Below are 25243 nucleotides of genomic sequence, written 5' to 3' on the forward strand. Positions count from 1 at the left end.
AGCTGGTTCCATAGGGCTGGCGCTCCCACAGAGAAGGGTCTCCCCCTGGGGGTCGCCAGCCGACATTGTCTAGCCGATGGTACCCTGAGGAGGCCTTCTCTGTGTGAGCGTATTGGGCGATGGGAATTTGTTCCCGGCAGCAGATGGTCCTGCAAGTATCCCGGGCCTAAGCCATGTAGGGCTTTAAAGGTAAGTACCAGCACCTTAAATCTTAAATATAATATCTTGTTCTTCGTTATTGCAGAACATAATGGTCAAAAGAGTAGCCATCCTCGGGGCTGGGGCAAGTGGCCTTACGGCCATTAAATGCTGTTTGGATGAGGGTCTTCAGCCAACGTGTTTTGAGAGAAGTGAAGGTATCGGAGGGCTATGGAGATTCCAGGTATGTTTTCTCATAGGCAATATTGACTGTTCTGTAACCACCCCATCTACTACCCTCACTAGAATACTTCTTTTTTGTTGCCCTCAACAACCAAGTATTTCTTTTTTCTTTGAGAATCTCCTACTTTGGACTCTGCTGATTAGGGTGACATTTCCCTGTTTATCTATCAAGAGATACCTAGTTGACTAACTACTAGTTATATGGATGGGAGAGAAGAGAAATAGGTAGATAGTAAATAAAAAAACTACTACCTGTCTTGTAATATCCAAATATGAGATCACTGAGCTACCATTTGATCATCGGTGCAACATCAATAAGATGAAAAGTAATAATTGATGTAAGATTTGTATAGTTGGGGAGCTTTTGACTATTTAAATATTTGTATTCAGATTGTGCACATTTTTAGCTATTATATTTGGCATGAAAATCAGAAGAGAACTTTTGTGGCCCAAATGATCTGATTCTACATTTTAAATAAACAGACTTTCAGCAGCCTCTTTGGATTATTTTAAATTAACATAATGCTATATGAACAGATGTTTCCTTTTTCGTATATCTGAAGTGCTCTAGAAACAGCCAGCCATGTCTTTTTGACCAACAGATGGGCACAGAGACAATATGCTGGGTTTTGCTTCTCAGTTTGTGCCAAAATGCAACTCTTATAGGTATATAGTAATGCATGTGTGCTTCTATGTCTGTGTGCATGTGGTTCTAAGTCTAAATCTTTAGGTTTGATATGACTGTTCATATGTCTAAGACACTATCTTAGCTGTGTTCAGCCATTGTCCATGAATTTTTCTTTTTTACTGTTCTGGTCATTGACCATGGTTAAATAAATATTTAATAGTTAAATACATTGGAATTTGATGTGTTGGGCTATTTTTTCATTTCCAATATGGTACATGGTCAGTCATGTTTTCAAAGTAATATTGGGACTTGAAGAAAACAAACGTAAATAAGACAAGAAATCATAGCAAGGATTCATAGCCAACAATTTAGGCCATGGCCATATTAATCTGCCTTCAAGATAAAAATCCAGAAAATCTTGTCTGTAAAACCCATCTTATTAACATGACAAATTTCTTGCAGGAACATGTCACTGAAGGTCACAGGAGCATTTACAAATCATTGACTACAAATAGTTCAAAGGAGATGATGTGTTTTAGTGATTTTCCTATTCCTGAGGAATACTCAAACTACATGCATCACAGTAAAATGATGGAGTACTTTTGGATGTATGCAAAGCAGTTTGATTTGCTTAAGTACATACATTTCAAGGTGAGAAACTGAGAGTTAAGATTTTGCTGGGAGAATGAGTGGACATCTTGGCAGTAAATGTAGTTGCAGCATGCAAAATGCAGTGGTATCTATAAAGAGTCCTTCAAACAGCCATGTCATATAAAATGGTCTTAGCAAAGTATGATGGTGAAAGTTCAGAAGATAAAACTCTAGAAAAATATCATTTTCTATGAATTGGTTTTTATGAGCATAAAAACCCAATTACCCTTCCCCACAAGACAATAAAACAGCATCCTTCATTAAATTTCAGAAAAGAAGACAAAAGGAAAAAGAAAAAAGTAAGAAAAACAAAGAAAGATAGGAATATAGTAAAAACCCCACAACTTTTCTTAACTCTCTAAGAACTTGGGAACATGTCAAGTAATGGTTTCTATGTGAACAAGCTCCTGCTATCCAGAATCTTGGATAATTCTGTCTCATCCTAACCCAGATTTTGGTATTTCCAAGAGAAAAAGAACTGACAATCATCTGTATCTAGAGTTTTCTCTTAACTGTAAACTTATTACACAAAGTCATTTGTAATTGTTTATAATTAATAATTAACAAGTAAGTAATGATTCAAACTATCATCATAGTGCTTCTATAGAAGGGGGCTCTTAAACTGTTTGAACAAATTACCCTTTTCCTGGTCTGAATAACATCATTTGTTAAAAAGCAAAACTATCTCAGCCTTTGTTGTTTTATATAAGCATCTCAAACTAGGTCACAAACAAGCTTTTACAAACTGTTTCATTATCCCCAGGATATGTTCATATTAAACCCTTGTGTCAGGACCCACCCCAAACCACGTCTTAGGAAGACAAAATTCTTGGAGTCAAATCTATTCCAAAAAGAATCTTTACTATGACATGCTTGGTTGTAGGAAAAGAGACAGGACTTAATATTATTCCACGAAGTAATCCCTTATAAATAGTTCCCGGTTTAACCCCCCTTAACCCCATTTGGTCAGTCCCCTATCCTTTATCTTGTATCATCCCTCTCATGGGAAAAAGGAACTTAGGACCCTTCATGTTTATTGCTCTCTTCCGTGACAAAAGCCAGATGCTAGCCCCCCCTTTTGTTTCCCCAGTTCAAAAGGCTTCTCCTTTCCTTTGAAATGCCTAATACCGGTTCAATACACATCTATTCTCTTCTCTTCGGGAGATGGCAGAATCCATGGAATAATGTTTGAAACATTCCATTTATGAATATGATATAAATGGATTCTGACACCTTGGGGTAATTAACCCCCAGTTTAAGAATCATTGAATCATTATAAATATGGGCAAGGCAACAGATTTGATCAAGCAGGCTGAAAGTTACAGACCATTCAGGAGTCACCGAGACACCTTGTAGCAGATACGAGAGACTTTCAGTTTTTGGTTTATTAGATCACGCCAAACATTCATATGCTTGATTCCTATGGGGCACCTGGTTCCATGCTCCATTTGAGTATGTGCATAAAACTATTTTCTATTCTGGAACTGATGAAGTCCAAAGAGGAATATCAACAGTGAGAATTAAGCAAGTATATTTCTAGATATGCTGAACCAGCCTTGTTGTCTATCTCATTGTTACTTCAAGTGCTTCTCTTATCACTGTGGGTGTTAATAATAATAATAATAATAATAATAATAATAATAATAATAATAATAATAATAATAATAATAATAATAATAATAATAATAAAGCTTAATCTAAAAAGAAGTATCTTTTATCTTAAGGCTCAAGTCTGCCATTTAAGGAAACACAGAGATTTCCCCATCACTGGACAGTGGGTAATTGTAACAGAAATGAATGGGAAGCAGGAATCGGCTGTCTTTGATGCTGTTCTAATTTGCACAGGCCTCTATGTACAACCTTATTTTCCTCTGGATTCATTTCTAGGTAGGCAGTTGTGATTTTCTTATATTTTATTTATTTTATTTTAATTCCATTTATATCCCGCCCTTCTCCGAAGACTCAGGGCGGCTTACAAGCTTAGCAGTAGCCTTCATTCTATGTATATGCCTGCTTATTAGGGCTTTCACACACACCCCAAGCGGCATTATTACAAAGTCAGCTTAATTGCCCCCAACAATCTGGGTCCTCATTTTACCTACCTCGGAAGGATGGAAGGCTGAGTCAACCTTGAGCCTGGTGGGATGCGAACCTGCACTAATTGCAGGCAGCTGGTGTTACTTAAGGAGGCATTAGCCCACTGCTCCACCAAGGCTCAATATAAGCTAATTGAGAATGCTGATTCAAGCAGAACTTGCAAAATAATAATATGTTTCATTCCATTATTCATTGGGAGTAAACTCAGATCTCTTTTAAATTGAGTTCAATACCTGGTGACTTCCTGGACATATTCACAGAGTTTTGTTTTGTTTTCCTGCATGACAAGGTTTAGATTTCCGGGCATTAATTTGGCTTTGGGTGCTTCCTTTTTAAAATCTTTATTTTTAAAATTTTGTAGTCTTCAGTAGTGTATTTTATTCTACAAACCTCTACCAGTAGTGGTTTCTTACTGTGCTTGATAGAGTATAATCACTTAAACTGTATTTTTCTTCTTCCTTTGTTTGCTTTACCTAGAGTAATTCCCTCTTACCTTTATTTCTGGTAAAGCGAGCCTGCCAATATCACTTCTTGAGTGAAAAGCATAATTCATGGTCATTAACTTTCTTGTTTTCTTATCAATATGTATAATTAATCTTGAGCCCATATCATTTTTTTTAAAAAAACTACTTTTTTTCTATACTGCTTAGGGCCTTTCATCCACACAGCAACATTGGCTTTCTTGTAAGCCAGTTCAGTCTTTGTGATATTCAGTAAGGCATTTCAGTTAGAGTGCTAATTTTTGGCAGCAGGTCTAGGGCCATGAGAGAAAGGGAGAGAGAGAGAGAGATTATATTTAGTATATATTATTTAGGGTTTCTGAATCCAGATTACTATAATCTAGTTAGAGTGCTCTTACTAACATCATATACTAATAATAAGAATACAAAAAGAGTTGGGCTTTAGTGTTATTTCTCATCCCAACCTTGAAACTGCAGCTAACTATCACTAATCCCTGGTTATTATTTAAATGCTGCAAGAGTCATCACAATTCTGTCCAATATCTATGGGTCATTTCTGACAATTGTATGAACAGGTATTGAAATGGGACTTCTCAGACAGTAATGGGACATTAATAATAATTTAATAATCTAACCATAACAATTCTTCTTAAAGTTCATCTTAAATCCAGCATCTATATTGATACTTTTTTCAGTCTTCCAAGAAAGATATGCTTTGCTCAGCATTGAAAAAAAGGCTCTTTTTTCAGGTTTTGAGAAATTTAAGGGGAAAATTATTCACAGTTGGGCATATAAGAATTCTGAAAAATACCAAGACCAACGAGTCCTCATTGTAGGCTTGGGACATTCCGGAATAGATATTGCTATTGACCTCAGCCATGTCACAAAGCAGGTATAGTGTATTTAAACAAGTTTTGTTTTGAATCTGGTGATAATAGCAGGTAATTTTGTCAAGTTTTGACCTCAAATACTATTGGGATGCATTTCTTGTTTTGAGGGGATAGCATTTCAGAGACTAACTCTATCCATTAGTAATACATGTGAATGCATTATTAAATTATTCATTAAATAATTAAATTATTAGTAATATCCGTGAACAGTTGAACTTTTGTCAGTAAGACTGGAGGGCTTTGCAATACTTTTCATTAAATATGCTTTCCTTACTGAAAGATAGTCCTTGTGGCTTGGAAACCAGGCAGAAGAGGAACATCAAAGGTTGAAAATAGGAGAAGGAGCTAGTTATTCTTCTCCATTTCTTTTTTTACTGTACTTTCCATATGTACTTTCCACTCTCAGGGAAAATATATTGGAACTCACTGTTGTCCCTTGTGACTCAATGGAAGGAGGAATGGGCTGTTGTGGGGTTTTGTTTTCATTTTTACCAAAGTAAGGAGCACAATACTGAAGAGAAGAACCACGTTCATTGCAATGATCATTGATGTACCTACTTTAAAAGAAAGAGGAACCCTGAACCCTGAAAAGCAAAGATTTTTTATAGAGATTGAGGGCTGCAAGATAAGAAATCCCAGGGATCTGATTTGCAGGCTAGTTTTGGGAAGCTAGACCTTGTTGGTGTACTTGGGATTACTTTTACTGTTAGGCAGAATGGGCCTTTCAAAAGGGCAGCAAAGCCCAAGGAAGTTAATTGTGAAGGAGATGGAAATCTCTAGGTTGCAAGTTCCTTGAAAAGGGTTGCCCTTGGAAGGTGCTGTGAGCATGGGCGGAGGCTACTATTCTTTGGTCTAGATGGGATTGCAGGGCCCTTTGTCAGAGATAGGGAGGGTCATTTTGGTTTTTATGGGATGAGGCAGAGAGAACAACTGGTTATGACCTTGGCCATATCCAAAAGATGTGGGAAAGGGGTTCAGACTCTATTTTGTTTGCTAGGTTTACTTTTTGCATTGCATTACAAGGCTGGGGAAAGAGTTAGTGCTGATTTCCCTTTCTCCACCCCCAGGTCTTTCTGAGTACTAGAACTGGTGCTTGGGTGGTGAATCGAGTCTCTGATGGTGGATATCCTTTTGATGTAGTGCATATTACACGTTTCAAAAATCTCCTTTTCCATAAACTTCCTGTGGCGCTGATAAACCGATGGGGAGAGAAGAAGCTGAATATGAAATTTAACCATGAGAACTATGGTGTAAAACCCCAGCACAGGTAAGGGTGGAATTTCTCCATACTCTGACACTTAGGAAGACATGGAATATACACATTAAAGTGAGTACCGGTAAGTGTTTTCCGGTGAGAGCGGTCTAGTAGGGCAACCTGGTCTACCTGGTCTACCCCAAATATAAGGTAAAGGTAAAGGTTCCCCCGCACATGCGTGCTAGTCATTTCCAACTCTGGGGGCCAGTGCTCATCTCCGTTTCAAAGCCGAAGAGCCAGCGCTTGTCCGAGGACATCTCCGTGGTCATGTGGCCGGCATGACTAGATGCCAAAGGTGCACGGGATGCTGTTATCTTCCCACCGTAGTGGTCCCTACTTTTCTACTTGCATTTTTACGTGCTTTTGAACTGCTAGGTTGGCAGAAGCTGGGACGAATAACAGGTGCTCACTGTTACACGGCACTTGGGATTCGACCCGCCAAACTGCCGACCTTCTGATTGACAAGCTTAGCGTCCTAACCCACTGAGCCACCATGTCCCTTACACCAAATATAGGACGGAGCATACTGCTTCTGCTTTCGCCTTTCAGCCGCAATCTAGGAGCCTTCACAGTCAGTCGCTTCTGTGACAGACTATTGTGTGTTAAATTTAAAGTTACCGACAAAGAATTAAAGGGAGCTGATGGGAGCTAAATAGCTTGAAGTAGCTATACTAGTCTCACTTTAATTCTTTGTCAGTAAATTTAAATTTAACATTAAAGTGAATATTAACCCCCATTTTAGGAGCAACATAAAAATGGAGAAAGTACTAGTCTCAGCTCTGAATCTTGGAAACATCTTACAGCCCCTGTAACATATGCAATGTCCTCTTTCCTACATATATTTATTTATTTATTTATTATTTTATTAGATTTATATACCGCCCTTTCCCGAAGGACTCAGGGCGGTTTACAGGGTATTTAAAACAAGAAATACAAAAGTTAAAAACAATTAAAAAAATTACATCAATCCCTGAAAAAAAGTAAAAACCCCAATTAAAATTAAAATTAAAATTAAAATTAAAATTAAAATTAAAATTAAAATTAAAATTAAAATTAAAATTAAAATTAAAATTAAAATTATTAAAATTAAAATTCTCAGCCTGGGCCAGAGAGCTCAAAGAGCCAGGTCTTCAGGTCCCGGCGGAATGAACGGAGGTCGGGGGCAGTCCTGAGCTCCACGGGCGGCTGGTTCCAGAGGGCAGGCGCACCCACTGAGAAGGCTCTCCCCCTGGGTGTTATCCGCCGCCAGTGGGAGCGCACTGGACGAAGGGAACTTGATGCTGGCAGCAGGTGTTCCCTCAGATATCCCGGACCCAAGCCATTTAGGGCTTTATAGGTCATCACCAGCACCTTGAATCTCACCCGAAGGGCAACCGGGAGCCAATGCAGCTCGCGGAGTAGAGGTGTTACATGGGAGTATCGGGAAACCCCCATCACAACTCGCACGGCCGCATTCTGCACCAGCTGAAGCCTCCGAGTGGTCCTCAAGGGCAGCCCCATGTAGAGAGCGTTGCAGTAGTCTAAACAGGAGGTCACGAGCGCATGAGTGACTGTGCGTAGGGCATCTTGGTCCAGGTAGGGTCGCAACTGGCGCACCAGGCGAACCTGGGCAAAAGCCCCCCTGGTCACGGCTCCTATATGGTCTTCAAAATTGAGCCGGGAGTCAAGGAGGACGCCCAAGTTGTGAGCCCTATCAACGGGGGTAACACCTAACCCCCCATCGTTAAAGGTGGAATGGTCTGGTTAACCCAAGATGCCAATATGCACAGCCACTCAGTCTTGGCAGGATTGAGATGAAGCCTGTTTCTCCCCATCCAGACCTGGACTGCCTCCAGGCAACGGGACATCACGGCGAGGGCATCGCTGGGTTGGTTCAGGGTGGAAAGAAAAAGTTGGGTATCATCAGCGTACTGATGATACCCCACCCCGAAACCACGAATGATCTCACCCAGCGGCTTCATGTAGATGTTGAACAGGAGGGGCGAGAGAACCGACCCCTGAGGAACTCCACAAACAAGAGGCCTCGGGGTAGATCTCTGCCCTCCTGTCAACACCGACTGCGAGCGGCCCAGGAGATAGGAGGAGAACCACCGTAAAATGGTGCCTTCCACTCCCAACCCCCTGAGACGCCACAGTAGGATACCATGGTCGATGGTATCAAAAGCCGCTGAGAGATCTAATAGGACCAGGGCAGAGGAACAACCCCTGTCCCGAGCCCGCCAGAGATCATTCACCAGCGCGACCAATGCCGTCTCCGTGCTGTATGCGGGCCTGAAACCCGATTGGTACGGGTCCAGATAATCAGTTTCCTCCAGGAACAGAGGAAGCTGATGTGCCACCACACTCTCTACAACCTTCGCCAAAAAGCGAAGGTTGGAGACTGGACGATAATTATTTAAAACAGCTGGGTCCAGGACAGGCTTTTTGAGGAGGGGTCTCACCACCGCCTCCTTCAAGGCGGCGGGGAAGACACCCTCCTTCAAAGAAGCAGTTATTACTGCATGGAACCAGCCTCGTGTCTCCTCCCGGGCCGCGTAAACCAGACTGGAGGGGCACGGATCCAACAAACAGGTGGTGGAGCTCAGCCTCCCCAGGATCCTGTCCACATCATCAGGGGAAACAGGATCGAACTCAGTCCAGATAACATGCTCAAGACCGTCCGATTCCTCCACGTCAGACTCCGCCCAGTCAGAGTCCAGACCGGCCCGGATCTGAGCGATTTTGTCCGTCAGATGATGACTAAACTCCTCGGCCCATCCCTGTAAGGGATCCTCCTTCACCTCCTGGTTAAGGAGGGAGCGAGTCACCCTAAACAGGGCGGCCGGGCAATTATCTGCGGACGCGATGAGGGCAGCGAAGTAATTAGACTTCGCTGTCCTCATCACTGCAAGATAAGACCTTATAAAGGTTCTTAACTGCAATCGGTCAGATTCGGATCGGCTGGACCTCCAACCGCTCTCTAGACCCCGTCTCCGACATTTCCTCTCCCGGAGCTCTGCAGAAAACCATGGAGCCCAACGGGATCTGCGCTGGGTCAGAGGTTGCAAGGGTACAACACAGTCAAGTGCCCTGGTGGCCGCCCTTTCCCAGGCATCCACCAAGGAATCGACTGGGCTGTGGGTGAGGGCGATGGGTATAGAACCAAGCACCATCTGGAACCGTTCCGGGTCCATTAGGTGCCTGGGGCGGAACCACCTGGTCGGTTCCGCAGCACAGCGGTGGGGGGTGGCATAACGGAAGACCAGCCACAGGAGATGATGATCTGACCATGACAGGGGGACAATGGTTGGTGAACCCCCTCCCAGATCATCCAACCACTGTCCAGACAGGAACACCAGGTCGAGAGTGTGACCCCCACATGAGTCGGGCCCTGAATTACTTGGGTCAGGCCCATGGCCATCATGGAAGCCATGAACTCCCGAGCTAACTCAGATGGCCCTCCCAGTGAGGGCAGGTTGAAGTCACCCAGAACTATAAGCCTGGAGAACTCCACCGCCAACCCTGAGAGGGTGTCGAGCAGCTCGGGCAGGGCTGTTGCCACACAGCTGGGCGCCAGGTATGTGAGCAACAAGCCCAACTGAGCCCGAGGGCCACATCTCAGGAGGAGGGACTCACTCCCAGCCATCTGGACAATGGTGGTCTCCCGTGGGCATAAAGTCTCCTGGACAACCAGCGCCACCCCACCACCCCTGCCCTGAGCCTGTGGCTGGTGTAGCACACGGAAACCTGGAGGGCATAACTCGGTCAGAGGAACCCCTCCCTCCGAGCCCAACCAAGTCTCCGTGATGCACGCCAGATCCGCACATTCCTCCTCGATCAAGTCCTGGATGAGGGGAGCCTTGTTAACGACGGATCTGGCGTTAAAATAAACCAGCCTAAGCTCAGGGGCCTGATCACCCTCATCCCCGGGCAAAAGGGTGCTAACCGGAGGGTCAGAGCGCGCCACCGCTCGAAGACAGCGGGGACGTGATCCCAGATGTTGATGTAGCCCTCCGTGCAACCACCTGCTGCCATTCCCTATTGTCGTGGGGATTTGAAGCCCCACCCCGACATTCACAGAACCAGCAGCCTCCACCCCCAACCCCATCCCGTCAGGACCTCTAACAGGCCCAGACTGAGTGCCGGTTAATAATTCCCTCCCCACCCTACTATCCCTCCCCCTCCCTAACCTTTTAAAATAACTGGCTAAAAAATGTATCAGGGGCCTCTTAACACATCTCAACCCGAGGCCCCTATCTAAGCCCAGCCACCTCTCGGAGTCCCAACAATTGGGCCCGTCATTAAGGGGAGTGTGGAAACAGGCGGTTGGTCGTACCCAGGAGGGAGGAACCCCCCTGAGGGCATACAGATCAGCTCCAGAGTAATGGTAACAAACCATGCAACAGTAAAATGTCCACCTAGGGCAGATATTACAAATATTTACAATGGGTGGTTTGATGGAATGATGGTATTCATTGAGTCCGGTAGGTATGTCTCTCAATCCACTAGTCCACTAGTCCAGCTCAGCTCTCACCTGAGCTGGGGATCAGAAAGGAAGCCCCAGCCGTCCTCTCACTCTGGCTGAGGAGTCCAACCTGGGGTGGAGAGAGCAAAGAGTCCCGGGCCAAGCCTACCCCAACTGGTCTCTCACACCAGTGGGGTGGTCAATAACCAATCCAAGACCTTCCTCCCACCACGGCCAGGTCCCAGGCCCAAACCGGACTGTCAATGGGGAGGTCTTGATTCCAGCCGGGCATTAAAACGGCCATAATACCTGCCTGCCAGCACAGGAAGTAAGCCAGGCTGCAGCCGATCTTCAGGCTGCTAGCCACTGCCGCCATTCTGGAAGGGGGGGCAGAGACAACCTCTCTCACAAGCGTCCGCCCGCTAGTCCAGACTAAATATTTAGTTAGATCCTCAAAGATTAGAAACATTTTGAAGAATTGAAACCTGACATTCTGGTTTCTGTACCTACTTCTGTATCTTGTGGCTTTTCTTCATTTATATATATATATATTTACTTTATATACCTTTTACAAAAAAGCTGAAAGCTTGCATAGAAACTACTCTGCCATTTTCAGCTCTTCTGATTCTAGCTATGGTGGTTATGAAGATAAAGGTGATATTGTCCAAAGGTGCCCTGAAAAAAATGCATTTCCAGAGTCTCTGGACTGAATCTCCATTTTCTGCCATTTTTGTACCTGCCATTTAATTATTTTGCAGTAAAATATATTCCCAAAATGTGGTATTACATACAAAAAAAGAAGTGAACAAGAATATAAAAATAGAAAACAATAAGATAAAACTGTTATAAAAATGCAAAGCCAGTAAAAAAAATATACTGTATACTTAGTGGTGGGATTCAGATATGTGAACAACCGGTTCTCTGTGCGGATGCTACTTCCAGAAGTCCATTCTAGGCCTGGGCAACAAAAAATTAGCTACCAGTTCTGCTGAAGTGGTGCGAACTAGCTGAATCCCACCACTATGTATACTTGATATAAATACATGGGCAAAGAGCAGGGGTCTTCAAACCTGGCCCTTTTATGACTTGTGGACTTCAACTCCCAGAATTCCTCAGCCAGTGTGCCTGGCTGAGGAATTCTGGAAGTTGAAGTCCACAAGTCATAAAAGGGCCAGGTTTGAAGACCCCTGGTAAAGAGAATACATCACTGTACACTGAATTACATCTCTGACATAAATGAGCTTTTCTTTACCAAGGCTGTGCTTTCTTGGTCTGGTTGAAAAACATTTATGATGATCATTTACTGTAGTTTGCTTATCCCCCATTTTTTTCAAATGATCATTAAAGGTTAATAAACACACGTTCTGTAGTAAAAATATGGCCAGTGTGTTTTTAATTCATTTTGCAGGTTCATAAGTAAGACCCCAGTTATGGGAGATGATCTACCAAATGCTATAATTGCTGGCAGGGTGGTAATGAAACCACATGTGAAGAAGTTCACTGAAAGAGGTGTGATCTTTGAAGATGGCAGCACAGAAGAAAATATCGATGTGGTAATTTTTGCTACAGGATACAACTTCTCCTTTCCCTTCATTCAGGATAGTATCCTCGGGACTCAAACAAATAAACTCTCACTATATAAACATGTCTTCCCACCACACTTGGAAAAGCACACATTAGCTGTGATTGGCCTCATCAAACCTATAGGAGCCACTATGCCTGTATCTGAGCTCCAAGTTCGCTGGGCCACAAGAATCTTCAAGGGTAAGAGAGAATATTAAAAAAATTTAAAAAATGATTTGACGTTTTGCTTGATTTGAAGGTTGCAGTGCTGATGAATATAATCAACTCTCTCTTTTGTATAAGAACAAAGGTATGTAATATATCTTTGTGTGTCCATGAAGGTAGTCTTCATCTCTACTAAATGTTTGCATATGACCAGGTCCTTGGCTGTGCTGCGACGCATGGGCCGCGCTCAGGGGTGACTCTCCTCAGGGGGGCTGCTGGTGAGGAGGGAGCCGTGGGGGGAGGCGGGGTTGGGCGATGGCACATGTGCCCATAGAGAGGGCTCTGAGTGCCGCCTCTGGCACGCATGCCATAGGTTCGCCACCACTGTTCTAATCCAACCCCCTGCTCAAGCAGGAGACCTATACCATTTTAGACAATGATTCTTAAAAGCTTCCAGTGTTGGAGCACCCACAACTTCTGAATGCAAGCTGTTCCACTGGCTGGTTGTTCTTACGGTAAGGAAATTTCTCCTTAGTTCTATGTCTTCTATGTACTACAGAAAGGCATAGTTCATTTTTCAAAGGGAGAATTTTTCACAATTAGCATGTCATTTTGTTACTTGGGAATCATTTTATAGGAATCAGTAACCAAAGAAGAATTACAGTATGCAAGTGGAATACTAGTGAAATTCTACCAAAATTGTTCTGCAATTTTAAATAAGGTCATTTGAGCCCTGGTGCACTGCAGATGGCCCTAGGACCAATCACACCACTATGTATACTTGATATAAATACATGGGTAAAGAGCAGGGCATTAAGTAAAAAGAAATATATTGGGTGGTTGGCCTGCAAAATACTTCTGGGTGAGATCTTGTAAAGTTGCCAGTAAGGCAGATAGACTGGACATGATTAACCAATGATCTGACTTGGCATAACTGGCTTTGTTTAATTCTCTTAAATCAAAGGGACTAAACTCTCAGATTATAGTATTGTGATTAACCAATGATCTGACTTGGCATAACTGGCTTTGCTTAATTCTCTTAAATCAAAGGGACTAAACTCTCAGATTATACAGTAGTACTGTGTGTGAGGTATTTGTTGTCTGAACAGAAACAAAAGTTCACTTTTTGCAGCCAGAACACTTTTATATTTGAGTAAGAAAATATAAAATTAATGAATGTGATTGCAAGCCATAAGGAAGTATATTGACATCTGATTTAAATGGATGGGAGCTAAACGGGAGTGCTTTAGTGCAGATTATGCCCATGATAATCTCAGGCATAGTTTATACTGAAGTAGTAAAGCTAACAATTGTGTTGAACCAGTTCCGTTCAACAGAAAGCTGAGATATACAGAAAATCTATTTCATGCTAATTAGCCAGTCCTGAGCTAGTTCATCTTTTAAACAAAACTGGTGTTTCCGAGCCAGGAGGCTAAGTGCATTGGTTCTAAATTACCAAGGAATATGTCTGCATGCATTGCTGCATACCTACGCAGAAGCAAGCCATCATTGTTCTGAGTGGCAGAACATTCCAGAAAGCCTGCATTGGATTGCTGTCTTAGTAATGGGTAAGGCTATCAGATTTGATCTGCAAACATCTACGGCCACAGAACATTGGATAAAATCCAATGTTTGCTCCTATTTAGTGTTTATCCAGCATCACCTTCTCCATCATCCTACTACTTTGGTTTCTTTCTGGGAGTCAGGAGTAGCCACATTCCTTCTTCAGAAAATTCTCCTAATGTTTTGCTATAGAACCACAACATTTTGCCCTTTATTGAAAAACTTTTATTTCCAGCATATCTGTACATGTAAAGAACATGGTGACAGTGTACTTCAGTCTCTCTATTCAGTCCACAGTACGGTATGTTCTATATTTCTGCATTGCCCATCTGCAAAATGTTCTCAAGCTACAAGGGACACCAGAAAATTAAACTGATGTTATTTTTCAGGCCTAAACAAGTTACCTTCAGATAATGACATGATGGCTGATATTGCTAAAAAGATCCAGTATAATGAAAAACGGTAGGAAATCAACTATGACATATAATGTGCTTATTTCTCTAGAATGTTGGAACTGAAAATATTCTGGCCTTGTATATAAAATGCCTGTGTGAATAAATTACAAAATTTCAATCATAAATTCACCCATAGGATACAAACTTAGTAAAGCTACATATTAAACTTATTTTTTTAAGTTTATATTTATATTTTATAAATTTTATACTGCTTACAGAAAGGGATGGGATATAGATTGGATTAGGTTAGATTAGATTTTTATTTTATTAATAAAATTTATATAGCTATCCATCTCACCAAAGGCGACTGTAATTAGTTTAGATTAGTAAGCAGGGGTCACATGTCCTAAAAGTAAAAGAAGTGTTCAAGTTCTATTGTAAATTCTTTATTTCAGCCATAGTCCAGCATTAGAGAACAAAAACTGAAGTTTACAATTCATAAGTGATCTACTTCTAGACTATAAAATATAGACCATAAAGTATTAGTATTACTATTACAACTCTATGATATTTTACAACATTAACATGAATGCTACATACAGTGGAAGGAAGATGAAACATATACAAAACAAAGACTTCAACGTGTTAACTGATGTGTAGAACAACAAACCACTCACCCCTGCAGCTCAACTAGAATTCTAAATATCTGGATGTGAATTGGTAGAGGGGAAAGGAAGAGGAAGCAGGATCTCAGGCAGGAATTGGGTTGGACTAGAAGGCCTCCAAGAGCTCTTCTAGCCCTATAATTCTATGATTTTATGATTCTGTGATTTGGTGTTCAACTGGCTAACTTACCTTTTGCTCTTAGGCATGCAGCAAGCCGCAACAATTCCTTAAGAGTGCACTATATTGATTACATGGATGAACTGGCTTCCCTATTAGGAGTAAAGCCCAAGCTGCTGAATCTTTTTCTGACCGATCCAAAGCTGGCCTGGGAAGTATATTTTGGGCCTTGTTCAGCTGCTCAGTTCCGTCTGACGGGTCCTGGGAAGTGGGAGGGAGCCAGAAAGACCATCTTGACCCAGAGAGAAAGGATTATCAAGGCTACAAAGACACGGTCTCTGCAGTCTTCTACTAACACTAAAGAAACTCTGGTTCCTTCTTTCTTCATTAAAGCACTCATCTGTTTTGGACTTATCAGTATTGTCTTAACTTACCTCTAATTTGAACTTGTAGCAGCCTGAAAATTGCTGCTTCTCCTGCAAATGAACTTGTTTTGAGTGGCCTATTTCAACCTGAAATTCCAAATTTATTTATTTTATTATTTTATTTTATTTTATTTTATTTTATTATTTTATTTTATTTTATTTTATTATTTTATTTTATTTTATTTTATTTTATTTTATTTTATTTTATTGGATTTGTATACCGCCCTATTCCCATAGGACTCAGGGCGATTTACAGGGCAGTTAAAACCATGAATACAAAAAATTAAAAACAATTAAAACAATTAAATTAAATTCAAGCCCCAAGAGTAAATCTAAAACCCAGTTAAATTAACAACCCCACAGTCTGGACCAAACAGATTGAAGAGCCAAGTTTTCAGGTCCCGGCGAAATGAGCGAAGGTCGGGGGCAGTCCTAAGTTCTGTGGGTAGTTGGTTCCATAGGGCAGGCGCACCCACAGAGAACGCCCTTCCCCTGGGAATAACCCGCCGGCATTCATTAACTGGCGGTACCCTGAGAAGGCCCTCCCTGTGGGGGCGCACAGGACGATGGGAAGATGATGCCGGCAGCAGGTGTTCCCTTAGATAGTCCGGGCCCAAGCCATTTAGGGCTTTATAGGTCTTTACCAGCACCTTGAATCTCACCCGGAGGGCAACCGGAAGCCAGTGCAGCTCACGGAGAAGAGGTGTTACATGGGAGTATCGGGAAGCTCCCATCAAAACTCGTGCGGCTGAATTACCAATATCTATGTTGAATATCTTTTGTAAATTATGTTAGTTCCAATGTATCGATAATGGTGTGTTAAAAATTGGAACATAATTGAATATAAAGTATTTCCACATTTGTTTCATGTTTTACACCCAGCACCTCTGTTTCATTAATATCTCTACAGCTTGTATTTTTTTCTAATGACTATGAAATATCTACTTTTACACCACTGTCCTTTGTCTGGGGCCCTCTCTAGTTCTCTAAACTCTAATTCAGTGGAATTAGAATGTAGTGGAATTTTGGAATTTCAGGAAAAAAATTGAATTTCAGGCAATAATGGATTTCACTCCAATGACTAGAAAAAAAAGTCCATATTTGATGACTCAGGCTAGAAAATATAAATTTTATTGTACGTAGAGTCTTCATACTTTTTGGTGCATTTCGTGTACATTTTACACAAATATCAAATGTTTGTCACTTTAAGTTGTTTATAAAAACAGAAGATGCAGGATATAAATAAATAAATTTTAGAAATCCTATTTGTCAGTTAATTTTCTATTCTTATGGATTCCCCTTGCATCCTACTGGTCTATTAAACCAAGAGTTTGCTATTTTGTAAATCAGTGATAGGCTACATTGATGGTATTGATGGTTTAAGAGTTCACTTTCTGAGACCAAAGTCTGAATAGTTTAGATGTGAATAAAGAGGATAGCCTTGAAGGCAATAATCAGATAAATGAAACTCTAGCTCAAGATTAATAAAATATATTTGGCCAAAATGTAATGAGTTTGCTTTGGGGAGTTCTAAACTGAATTCTTGGGTGGCAGAAATGAAAATCCTGTTTGAAGTATAGAAAGGAGAGCTGCTGAAATGGGGACTCTGAAACCATTCATTGAACAATAGAATATATGCTCATTTTATGGCCTTCATTTTCCATATGCACTAATGATCAAGCTATAGAAACAAACAAGATAAGCTCTTAGTATAGTAAAGGCAAATGTACTTGAAAGATTATAATGGCGATCTAGAGCAGTGGCTCCATGGACTGGCAGTAGTGGTGGCAGCAGTGGGGAGAGGGGCTGGTTTCACATGCCCACCTGCTGCTTGTGCAAATGGAGTTTCATGCATTCACCCACCCCTTGCACAGCCCAGTACCCAACAGGCCATGGACCAGTCCCTGTCCATGGACAAGGGGTTCGAGGCCCCTGATCAGTAGAGAGCTCCCTCCTCTGCTATGTATTCTTTTTTTTTATTGAAAAGTTTTATAAAAATTACAATATTATCCCCCCCTCTGCTATGTATTCTTAATGAAGGTGTAGAACAATTGCAGTTAACTTAGCCTGGATTCTTCTTCCCAATTCTCTCTAGTAAAGATAAAGGTAAAGGTTCCCCCGCACATGCGTGCTAGTCATTTCCAATGTCTCCATGGTCATGTGGCCGGCATGACTAGATGCCAAAGGCGCATGGAATGCTGTTACCTTCCCACTGTAGTGGTCCCTATTTTTCTACTTGCATTTTTACGTGCTTTTGAACTGCTAGGTTGGCAGAGGCTGGGACGAGTAACAGGTGCTCACTCTGTTACGTGGCACTCGGCATTCGACCCGCCAAACTGCCGACCTTCTGATCGACAAGCTCAGCATCCTAACCCACTGAGCCACCGCGTCCCTTCCCAATTCTCTCTACATCTCCTCAATTTGACCAGTCAAAATAAGCAAAACTGTTTTGGGTTGGTTTTTTTTTTACAAATTTAATCTGACAGAGCCCAAGTACATGCCCACATTCAAGCCTATTTCTTAGTATTAAGAGATACACAATGCCATTTCTTCTCTTATTCCTTTAGCAGGAGGTTTTCTGGGGGTCAGTTCAGAACAAACATCAAGAATCTCACTCAGAGGCTGTGTCCATTTGCACAACATTTTTCCTGACAAAGTTGTTCAGATTGACTTATACCATGATACCATGTGGAAAGGGTCATAGCTGATGTCTATGGTATTGTCTTTATTAGTTATCTAGAGTTCCTTCTGGCTTGTGAACTCCAATATGGTGATGTTGCTCTTTAGGATGTCCTCTGCCCTCCAGGCACCTTTGTATGGTAGGGGGAGGAATGGTTTCCCGTACCAATGCTTGTTAATACTTCATTGAAAAGGAAATGCTACTAGAGGCCTTGAAGGTCAGACAGGTGATACCAGTGAAGTTTTGTTCTGATGCCTGGAGTCAGTAAGGGCCTAGTTGAGAAAAAAATAAATAAAACTGTAGCAGGACAGAGTTATTGTTTGTCTATTGGGTTTCCTTAGTGGTGCAATGGTACCTCAGCTTGAATAGGGGTCCTTCTAGAACAGACATGTCAAACTTGCGACTTCACATGATGTTGTGCAACGTATTGGGACTGTTTTGTCATTGCTGGCAATGGGGTGGGTGTGGCTTCTGGATGATGCGTACGGCCCGCGGGCCGGCAGTTTGACACCCCTGTTCTAGAACAACATGTTGTTTGCCCAGTTTTAGCTAGTGTGCCAACTGCAGCCCTACCTGGTGGGAGGACCTGCTACAGTGACTCATGCCCTCATCACCACTTACGTAGACTATTGCAATGCACTCTACGTGGGCTGCCTTTAAAGTTCATTGACATAGCTGATTGAAGGCAACCACCTATGTACCTACTGTTGTTCACTCAGGGAAGCCTGATCCACAGTTCTTTAGGCCCTGTGCCATTTATAGCAAGGCCACCAGCTGTAATTTAAAGTTCTGGTGCTAACCTATCGAACCCCACATGCCTTGGTCCCTAAGACAAAATTGTTAACAGTGTTCCATTTTAGCAGGTAATAGCAAATGGCTTTCTAATGGACTTCCAGTTGACATCCACCCTGATTGTCTTCTGGAATCTGCGAAACAAAACTTTTCTGGAGGCCACAAAGCTAGTGGAGGTGACAGTATTCCAGCTGAGCTATTCAAAATCTTAAAAGACAGTGCAGTAAAAGTGCTACACTCAATTTGCCAGCAAATTTGGAAAACTCAACAGTGGCCACAGGATTGGAAAAGATCAGTTTACATTCCAATTCCAAAGAAAGGCAGTGCCAAAGAATGTTCAAACTATCGCACCATTGCACTCATTTCTCATGCTAGTAAAGTTATGCTTAAAATCCTACAAGCTAGACTTCAGCAGTATGTGGATCGAGAACTACCAGAAGTACAGGCAGGATTTCGAAGAGGCAGAGGAACTAGAGATCAAATTGCTAACTTACGCTGGATCATGGAGAAAGCTAGAGAGTTCCAGAAAAACATCTACTTCTGCTTCATTGACTATGCTAAAGCCTTTGATTGTGTGGATCATAACAAACTCTGGCAAGTCCTTAAAGAGATGGGCATACCAGACCATCTTATTTGTCTCTTGAGAAATCTATATGCGGGCCAAGAAGCAACAGTGAGAACTGGACACGGAACCACTGATTGGTTCAAAATTGGGAAAGGAGTCCGGCAAGGCTGTATACTGTCGCCTTGCCTGTTTAACTTATATGCAGAGCACATCATGAGAAAGGCAGGGCTAGATGAATCAAAAGTTGGAATTAAGATTGCCGGAAGAAACATCAACAACCTGAGATATGCAGATGATACCACTCTAATGGCAGAAAGTGAAGAAGAACTAAAGAGCCTCTTGTTGCGAGTGAAGAAGGAGAGTGCAAAACTTGGATTGAAATTAAACATTAAGAAAACCAAGATCATGGCATCTGGCCCTCTCAATTCCTGGCAAATAGATGGGGAAGAAATGGAGGTAGTGACAGATTTTATTTTCCTGGGCTCCAAGATCACTGCAGATGGGGACTGTAGCCAAGAAATTAAAAGACGCTTGCTCCTCGGGAGGAAAGCCATGGCAAATCTAGACAGCACACTAAAAAGCAGAGACATCACCCTGTCAACAAAAGTGCGTATAGTCAAGGCTATGGTCTTCCCAGTTGCAATGTATGGCAGTGAAAGCTGGACCATAAGAAAGGCTGAGCGCCAAAGAATTGAAGCCTTTGAACTATGGTGCTGGAGAAGACTCCTGCGAGTTACTTGGACTGCAAGGCGATCAAACCGGTCAGTCCTAGAGGAGATCAACCCTGACTGCTCTTTAGAAGGCCAGATCCTGAAGCTAAAACTCAAATACTTTGGCCACCTAATGAGAAGGAAGGACTCACTGGAGAAGAGCCTAATGCTGGGAAAGATTGAGGGCACTAGAAGAAGGGGACGACAGAGAATGAGGTGGCTGGATGGAGTCACTGAAGCAGTAGGCGTGAGCTTAAATGGACTCCAGAAGATAGTAGAGGACAGGAAGGCCTGGAGGAACATTGTCCATAGGGTCGCGATGGGTCGGACACGACTTCGCAACTAACAACAACAACAACAACCTTGGTTTGTATAGTTTGGTTTGTTAATTTAAATTCATTCTGTTTTCATTCATTGTCTTTTACGGGTTTTCTGTGTGGTGAGGCTTTCTCATCCACCCAATTTTGCCTTCCCAACAGCCATGACATGCCTGCTTAAGAACTGCAAAACTGTTAGTATATCTGGGAGATTTATAGGAAGCTACTGAAGGAGCAAAAATCAAGGCTAGCGGTCATAACCACTAGTTGATGGGGTTTGCTCCTATTCATGCCTCTTTTAAAAAGCAGCATAGAAGCATGGCTGCACTACATTCACTGAGGAAAACTAGCCCAGCAATTCTTCTCCTGATTTTATTTTAATTGGCTAATTTATAGGTATTGGGACACGGTGGCTCAGTGGGTTAGGACGCTGAGCTTGTCGATCAGAAGGTCGGCAGTTTGGCGGGTCGAATCCCGAACACCACATAACAGAGTGAGCGCCTGTTACTCGTCCCAGCTTCTGCCAACCTAGCAGTTTGAAAGCACGTAAAAATGCAAGTAGAAAAATAGGGACCACTACGGTGGGAAGGTAACAGCGTTCCGTGCGCCTTTGGCGACTAGTCATGCCGGCCACATGACCACGGAGACGTCCTTCGGCTTTGAAACAGAGATGAGCACCGGCTCCTAGAGTCAGAAATGACTAGCACGCATGTGCGGGGGAACCTTTACCTTTACATTTAATTTATAGGTAAACTGATTATATCATTTTAAATACTGTGAAATTCCTTGAATCAGATCTTAATGTATCCCAGACTTTTTTTTAAAGAAGCTAGTGTGGAAGAACTTTTCTATATAAGCATTGGGTACTGTGATGATTATGTAAACAGATAGACACCTCTGCTTTGCCAAGTTGCCTTCATGCTAGAAATAGCTCCATTCTTCTTACCATCCAATATGTCCTACAGAACATCTGAAGAAGTCTTGCTTTCCTCCCTACATAGAACAAGTAGTCTTCATCTACCACGTTCCATTATCTGGTTGGGTCTGCTTTGGCAGGTTGCAGACCAGCCAGTATAGAGGGCTAAAACCAGCTTGCCCAAAGAGCCAATAGAGGAATTCAAAGTCACAGGCACTCACTCACTGTGTTGTGATGTCCTCAGCAGACAACAAAAATGGAAAGTCTTGGCCTGTTCTGCTCAGCAACCTTTCTCCTCCACCCTTCTTGTGCTCTTGTGAAATTCCTATAGGATTTTGCTGTAAGTGTGCAATGAGGCAAAATAGTTTCTGTAGCAGACGAGGCAAATGGATGATGAAGAAGGAGCCATGCAGCCCATCTGCTATGCTTTAAAAAGAGCAATTCGCTAAGCTAAATTTAGAATGGATGTGGAAGCAGAGCTGAAACTAATGAATCCAAGTTGGATAGTTGGATTCTGCTACTTTTCTTCTACAATTCATTTAATATTCATTATTATTGATCCACTGTACAATTAGGTCCTTTTTATATGTAATGCTTAATTTTAATACTGGAGCTGTTTTCTGGGGTCTCAAATTCAGATTCTCCTCTCCCCCCACCACTACTACATCAATACTCTGTTTTGAGAGAATCTCAAAAACATTTTTTGCAGATCAAGGTTGGGGAGGGAGTAAATATCTGGAATAAATGCAAGCTAGGAAGCAACAGGAATCAGAATAGATACTGTGGAAATGAGATGGAAAATGAAATGTCTTATCAAAGGACAATTGCTTCTTTGTTTTTTTGTGTGTCCCAATCTAATGCTACTTACAGTATGTCTCAAACAGATCCTAGATGTAAAAAAGAATACATTTGTAAAGCCAATTTGCTTCATCAATATCACAGAAGGAAAAATATTTTCTTACTTTGATTAAAATCTATTTTTATAAGATCAGTAACTGCAAGCATTAAGGGCTTTTTCATTTGGAAGTAGACAATGTGGGACCATATATTTAGTTAGTTCTGAGAATACACACACATACAGACACACAAACAGACATGCACAAATTAAAAAGATATGTGGTGGCTTCATCCAATGCTGTTTTCAATTAGTGCAATTGATATAACATAAGGATAAATATTTTAAACAAGACCACCGCAAAAATAGATTTTGTTTGGAATTAGGTCTGAAATAAGCTTTGGGCAAAAGGACTGCAATTTTCATAAGCTGAGTTTAGTTTGATTGGCTGGGGAAAGAATGTGATTTGTTTTTGTGGTGTGTTTCTCAGCAAATCTTTCTATATAAGGATTCTTTCTTGAGACTTCACTTTCCCAGTCTTGTTGTTCAGTGGAAATTAAATTAAGGACCTCTGATATCAACCCTGACTAATCCATTTGGTTTACCCTTAATTTAATAAAGCTAGATGGCTAGGACACCCTTCCTTCCATCTTAAGGCAAGGGGGAATGGCTCCTTGGGCACTAAATTTGGTTGCAATTGGAGGGTGATAAACTGGAGCATGTGAAATCTAATTTATAAGGTCTATATCTGTATCCCTATCTATTATATGTATCTGAATGCTGGAAATAACCTGACATTGAGTACGAGCATTCCATTTTCCATCTCTGTCTTGAACCTTTCAACAGAAAAACCCATGATTGAAAAATGTATGAAACATGTTATTCATACTTGGCAACTTGAAGAGATGTATACTTTAACTCTAAGAATTCACCATCCAGCACAGAGGTTGAAGTCAACAGCCAAATCTGGGAACTGAACTACACACATCTTCAAATTGCCTAATTTGAAAACCACTAATCTAGACTAATATTTTTATTAACTTACTTCTTCAACAGGCATTTGTGGTTCTGTATGGGCAAAACTTTGCATGATGAAGAGAACTAGGAAGGTTGCTATTCTATTTTAATCATTGGTTTTAATAAAGGTGCCATACACTAAATAAATAAAGAAATTTAGTAAAGGTAAAACAGTAAAGTATCCACTATTTTTTTCTTTTGTGAATCAATACATTATATTCTATGGGAACCTTGTTTGAAGATTCAAATATTGATTGCAGTATTTTCTTTCTCATTTTTTTCTCCACAGAGTGGTGCTGCAGTCTGTAATTATAGTCTGGGGTAAAGTGGGATATTGAAGGCAGTCTGGTGATCTGATGTTCTACAGATTTTAATAAAAATGAATCTATAAAAGTTGTTGGTCTTTGTAATTACTTACAAATACAGTCATGATACAGAAAAGATAAAAAAGAACCAGGGATAAAATTAGAACATACACAATTAGATAAAATTCTTCTAGGAACAGAAGATCCAATGATAAAAAAGATATATCAATATTTATTAGAACAGGATTTGTTAGAAGAACAGGTAAAAGAAACAATGTTAACCTGGAGTAAAAATTTTGGTTATAATATTGACTTAGATAATTGGCAATTACTATGGAATAGAAATAGGAGATTAACGCTAGCCACCTCCTATAAAGAGAACTTGTACAAGATGTTTTATAGATGGCATATTCCCCCTACAAGGTTAGCAAAAATAGACAAAAAAATCTCACCAATATGCTGGAAATGCAGAAGGTTTCCAGGGACTTATTATCATATGTGGTGGGAATGTTCAGAAGTGCAAAATTTTTGGCAGCGGATAAAAAATTGGTTGGAAGAAATATTACGACAAAAATTGATTTAAAACAAGAAATCTTTTTATTAGGAATTATTAACGATAATCTCAGTAAAGCATCTCTCTACTTATTAGTACATATCTTAACCACAGCAAGACTGGCATATGCCCAAAAATGGAAAAGAAAGGAAACACCCACTGAAGAAGAAATAATAGATAAAATTTTATCCTGCGCTGAAATGGACAGGTTAACCCTAGAGATCAAAAATAAGAACAAAACGGAGTATTATGAAATTTGGCAAAATTTGTACAATTGGTTAGAGTTAAGGAGGATCGCTGAGATGAACATTGTTTAATTGGTTGATAATGTAAGGATTTCTTATTTGCATCTATATAATGGACATAACTGAAAGATATGTAAATGAAATGCTGAGGACTGAATGACAGTTTACTAAAAAACCCCGACAGATGTTATATATACAGTTTGTTATACTCTGTCCTGTTATAGAGTGTATTTTAGGTTTTTGTTATTTCTTTCTGTAATATAAGATAATACTAATAGTAGTGTTGTAGTTAGGGAAGTTGAATCATGTCCACTTTTGTTTTTAAATGTATATTTAATAAAATTTTCAAAAAAAATTGCTGGTCTATTTGACCAATGATCATGGTGTTAGGGAATTCTGGAAATCATAGTTCATCAGATCTGGCAGATGTGATGAACTCCAGCCTTGGAGGGCTGAACTGAGAGCTTTTTCTGAAATTCTGTGAAAACTATAGAATTAGACTACTTTTGCAATGTTTTTTTTCCAGAACAATCATATAAAAATAATTCTCCTGGATTATGTCCAAAGTTATCTTTTCAATTTGTAAGCCCTAGATTACCATTTGGAA

General features: G+C 41.1%; 1 protein-coding gene across 1 annotated transcript; it reads left to right on the forward strand.

Moving 5' to 3' along the window:
- Positions 1-250: 250 nt before the first annotated feature.
- LOC308667043 (flavin-containing monooxygenase 5-like) lies at positions 251-16216 on the forward strand (the record flags this gene model as incomplete). Its single annotated transcript, XM_081326099.1, has 8 exons — positions 251-382; positions 1472-1660; positions 3385-3547; positions 4968-5110; positions 6176-6375; positions 12216-12571; positions 14488-14560; positions 15362-16216. The coding sequence occupies 8 exons, from the start codon at positions 251-253 to the stop codon at positions 15714-15716; spliced, it is 1611 nt and encodes a 536-aa protein (XP_081182225.1). The 3' UTR covers positions 15717-16216.
- Between the last annotated feature and the right edge of the window lie 9027 nt (positions 16217-25243).

Source organism: Vipera berus (assembly GCF_964194415.1).
Source record: "Vipera berus genome assembly, chromosome: 3".
Taxonomy (NCBI): domain Eukaryota; kingdom Metazoa; phylum Chordata; class Lepidosauria; order Squamata; family Viperidae; genus Vipera; species Vipera berus.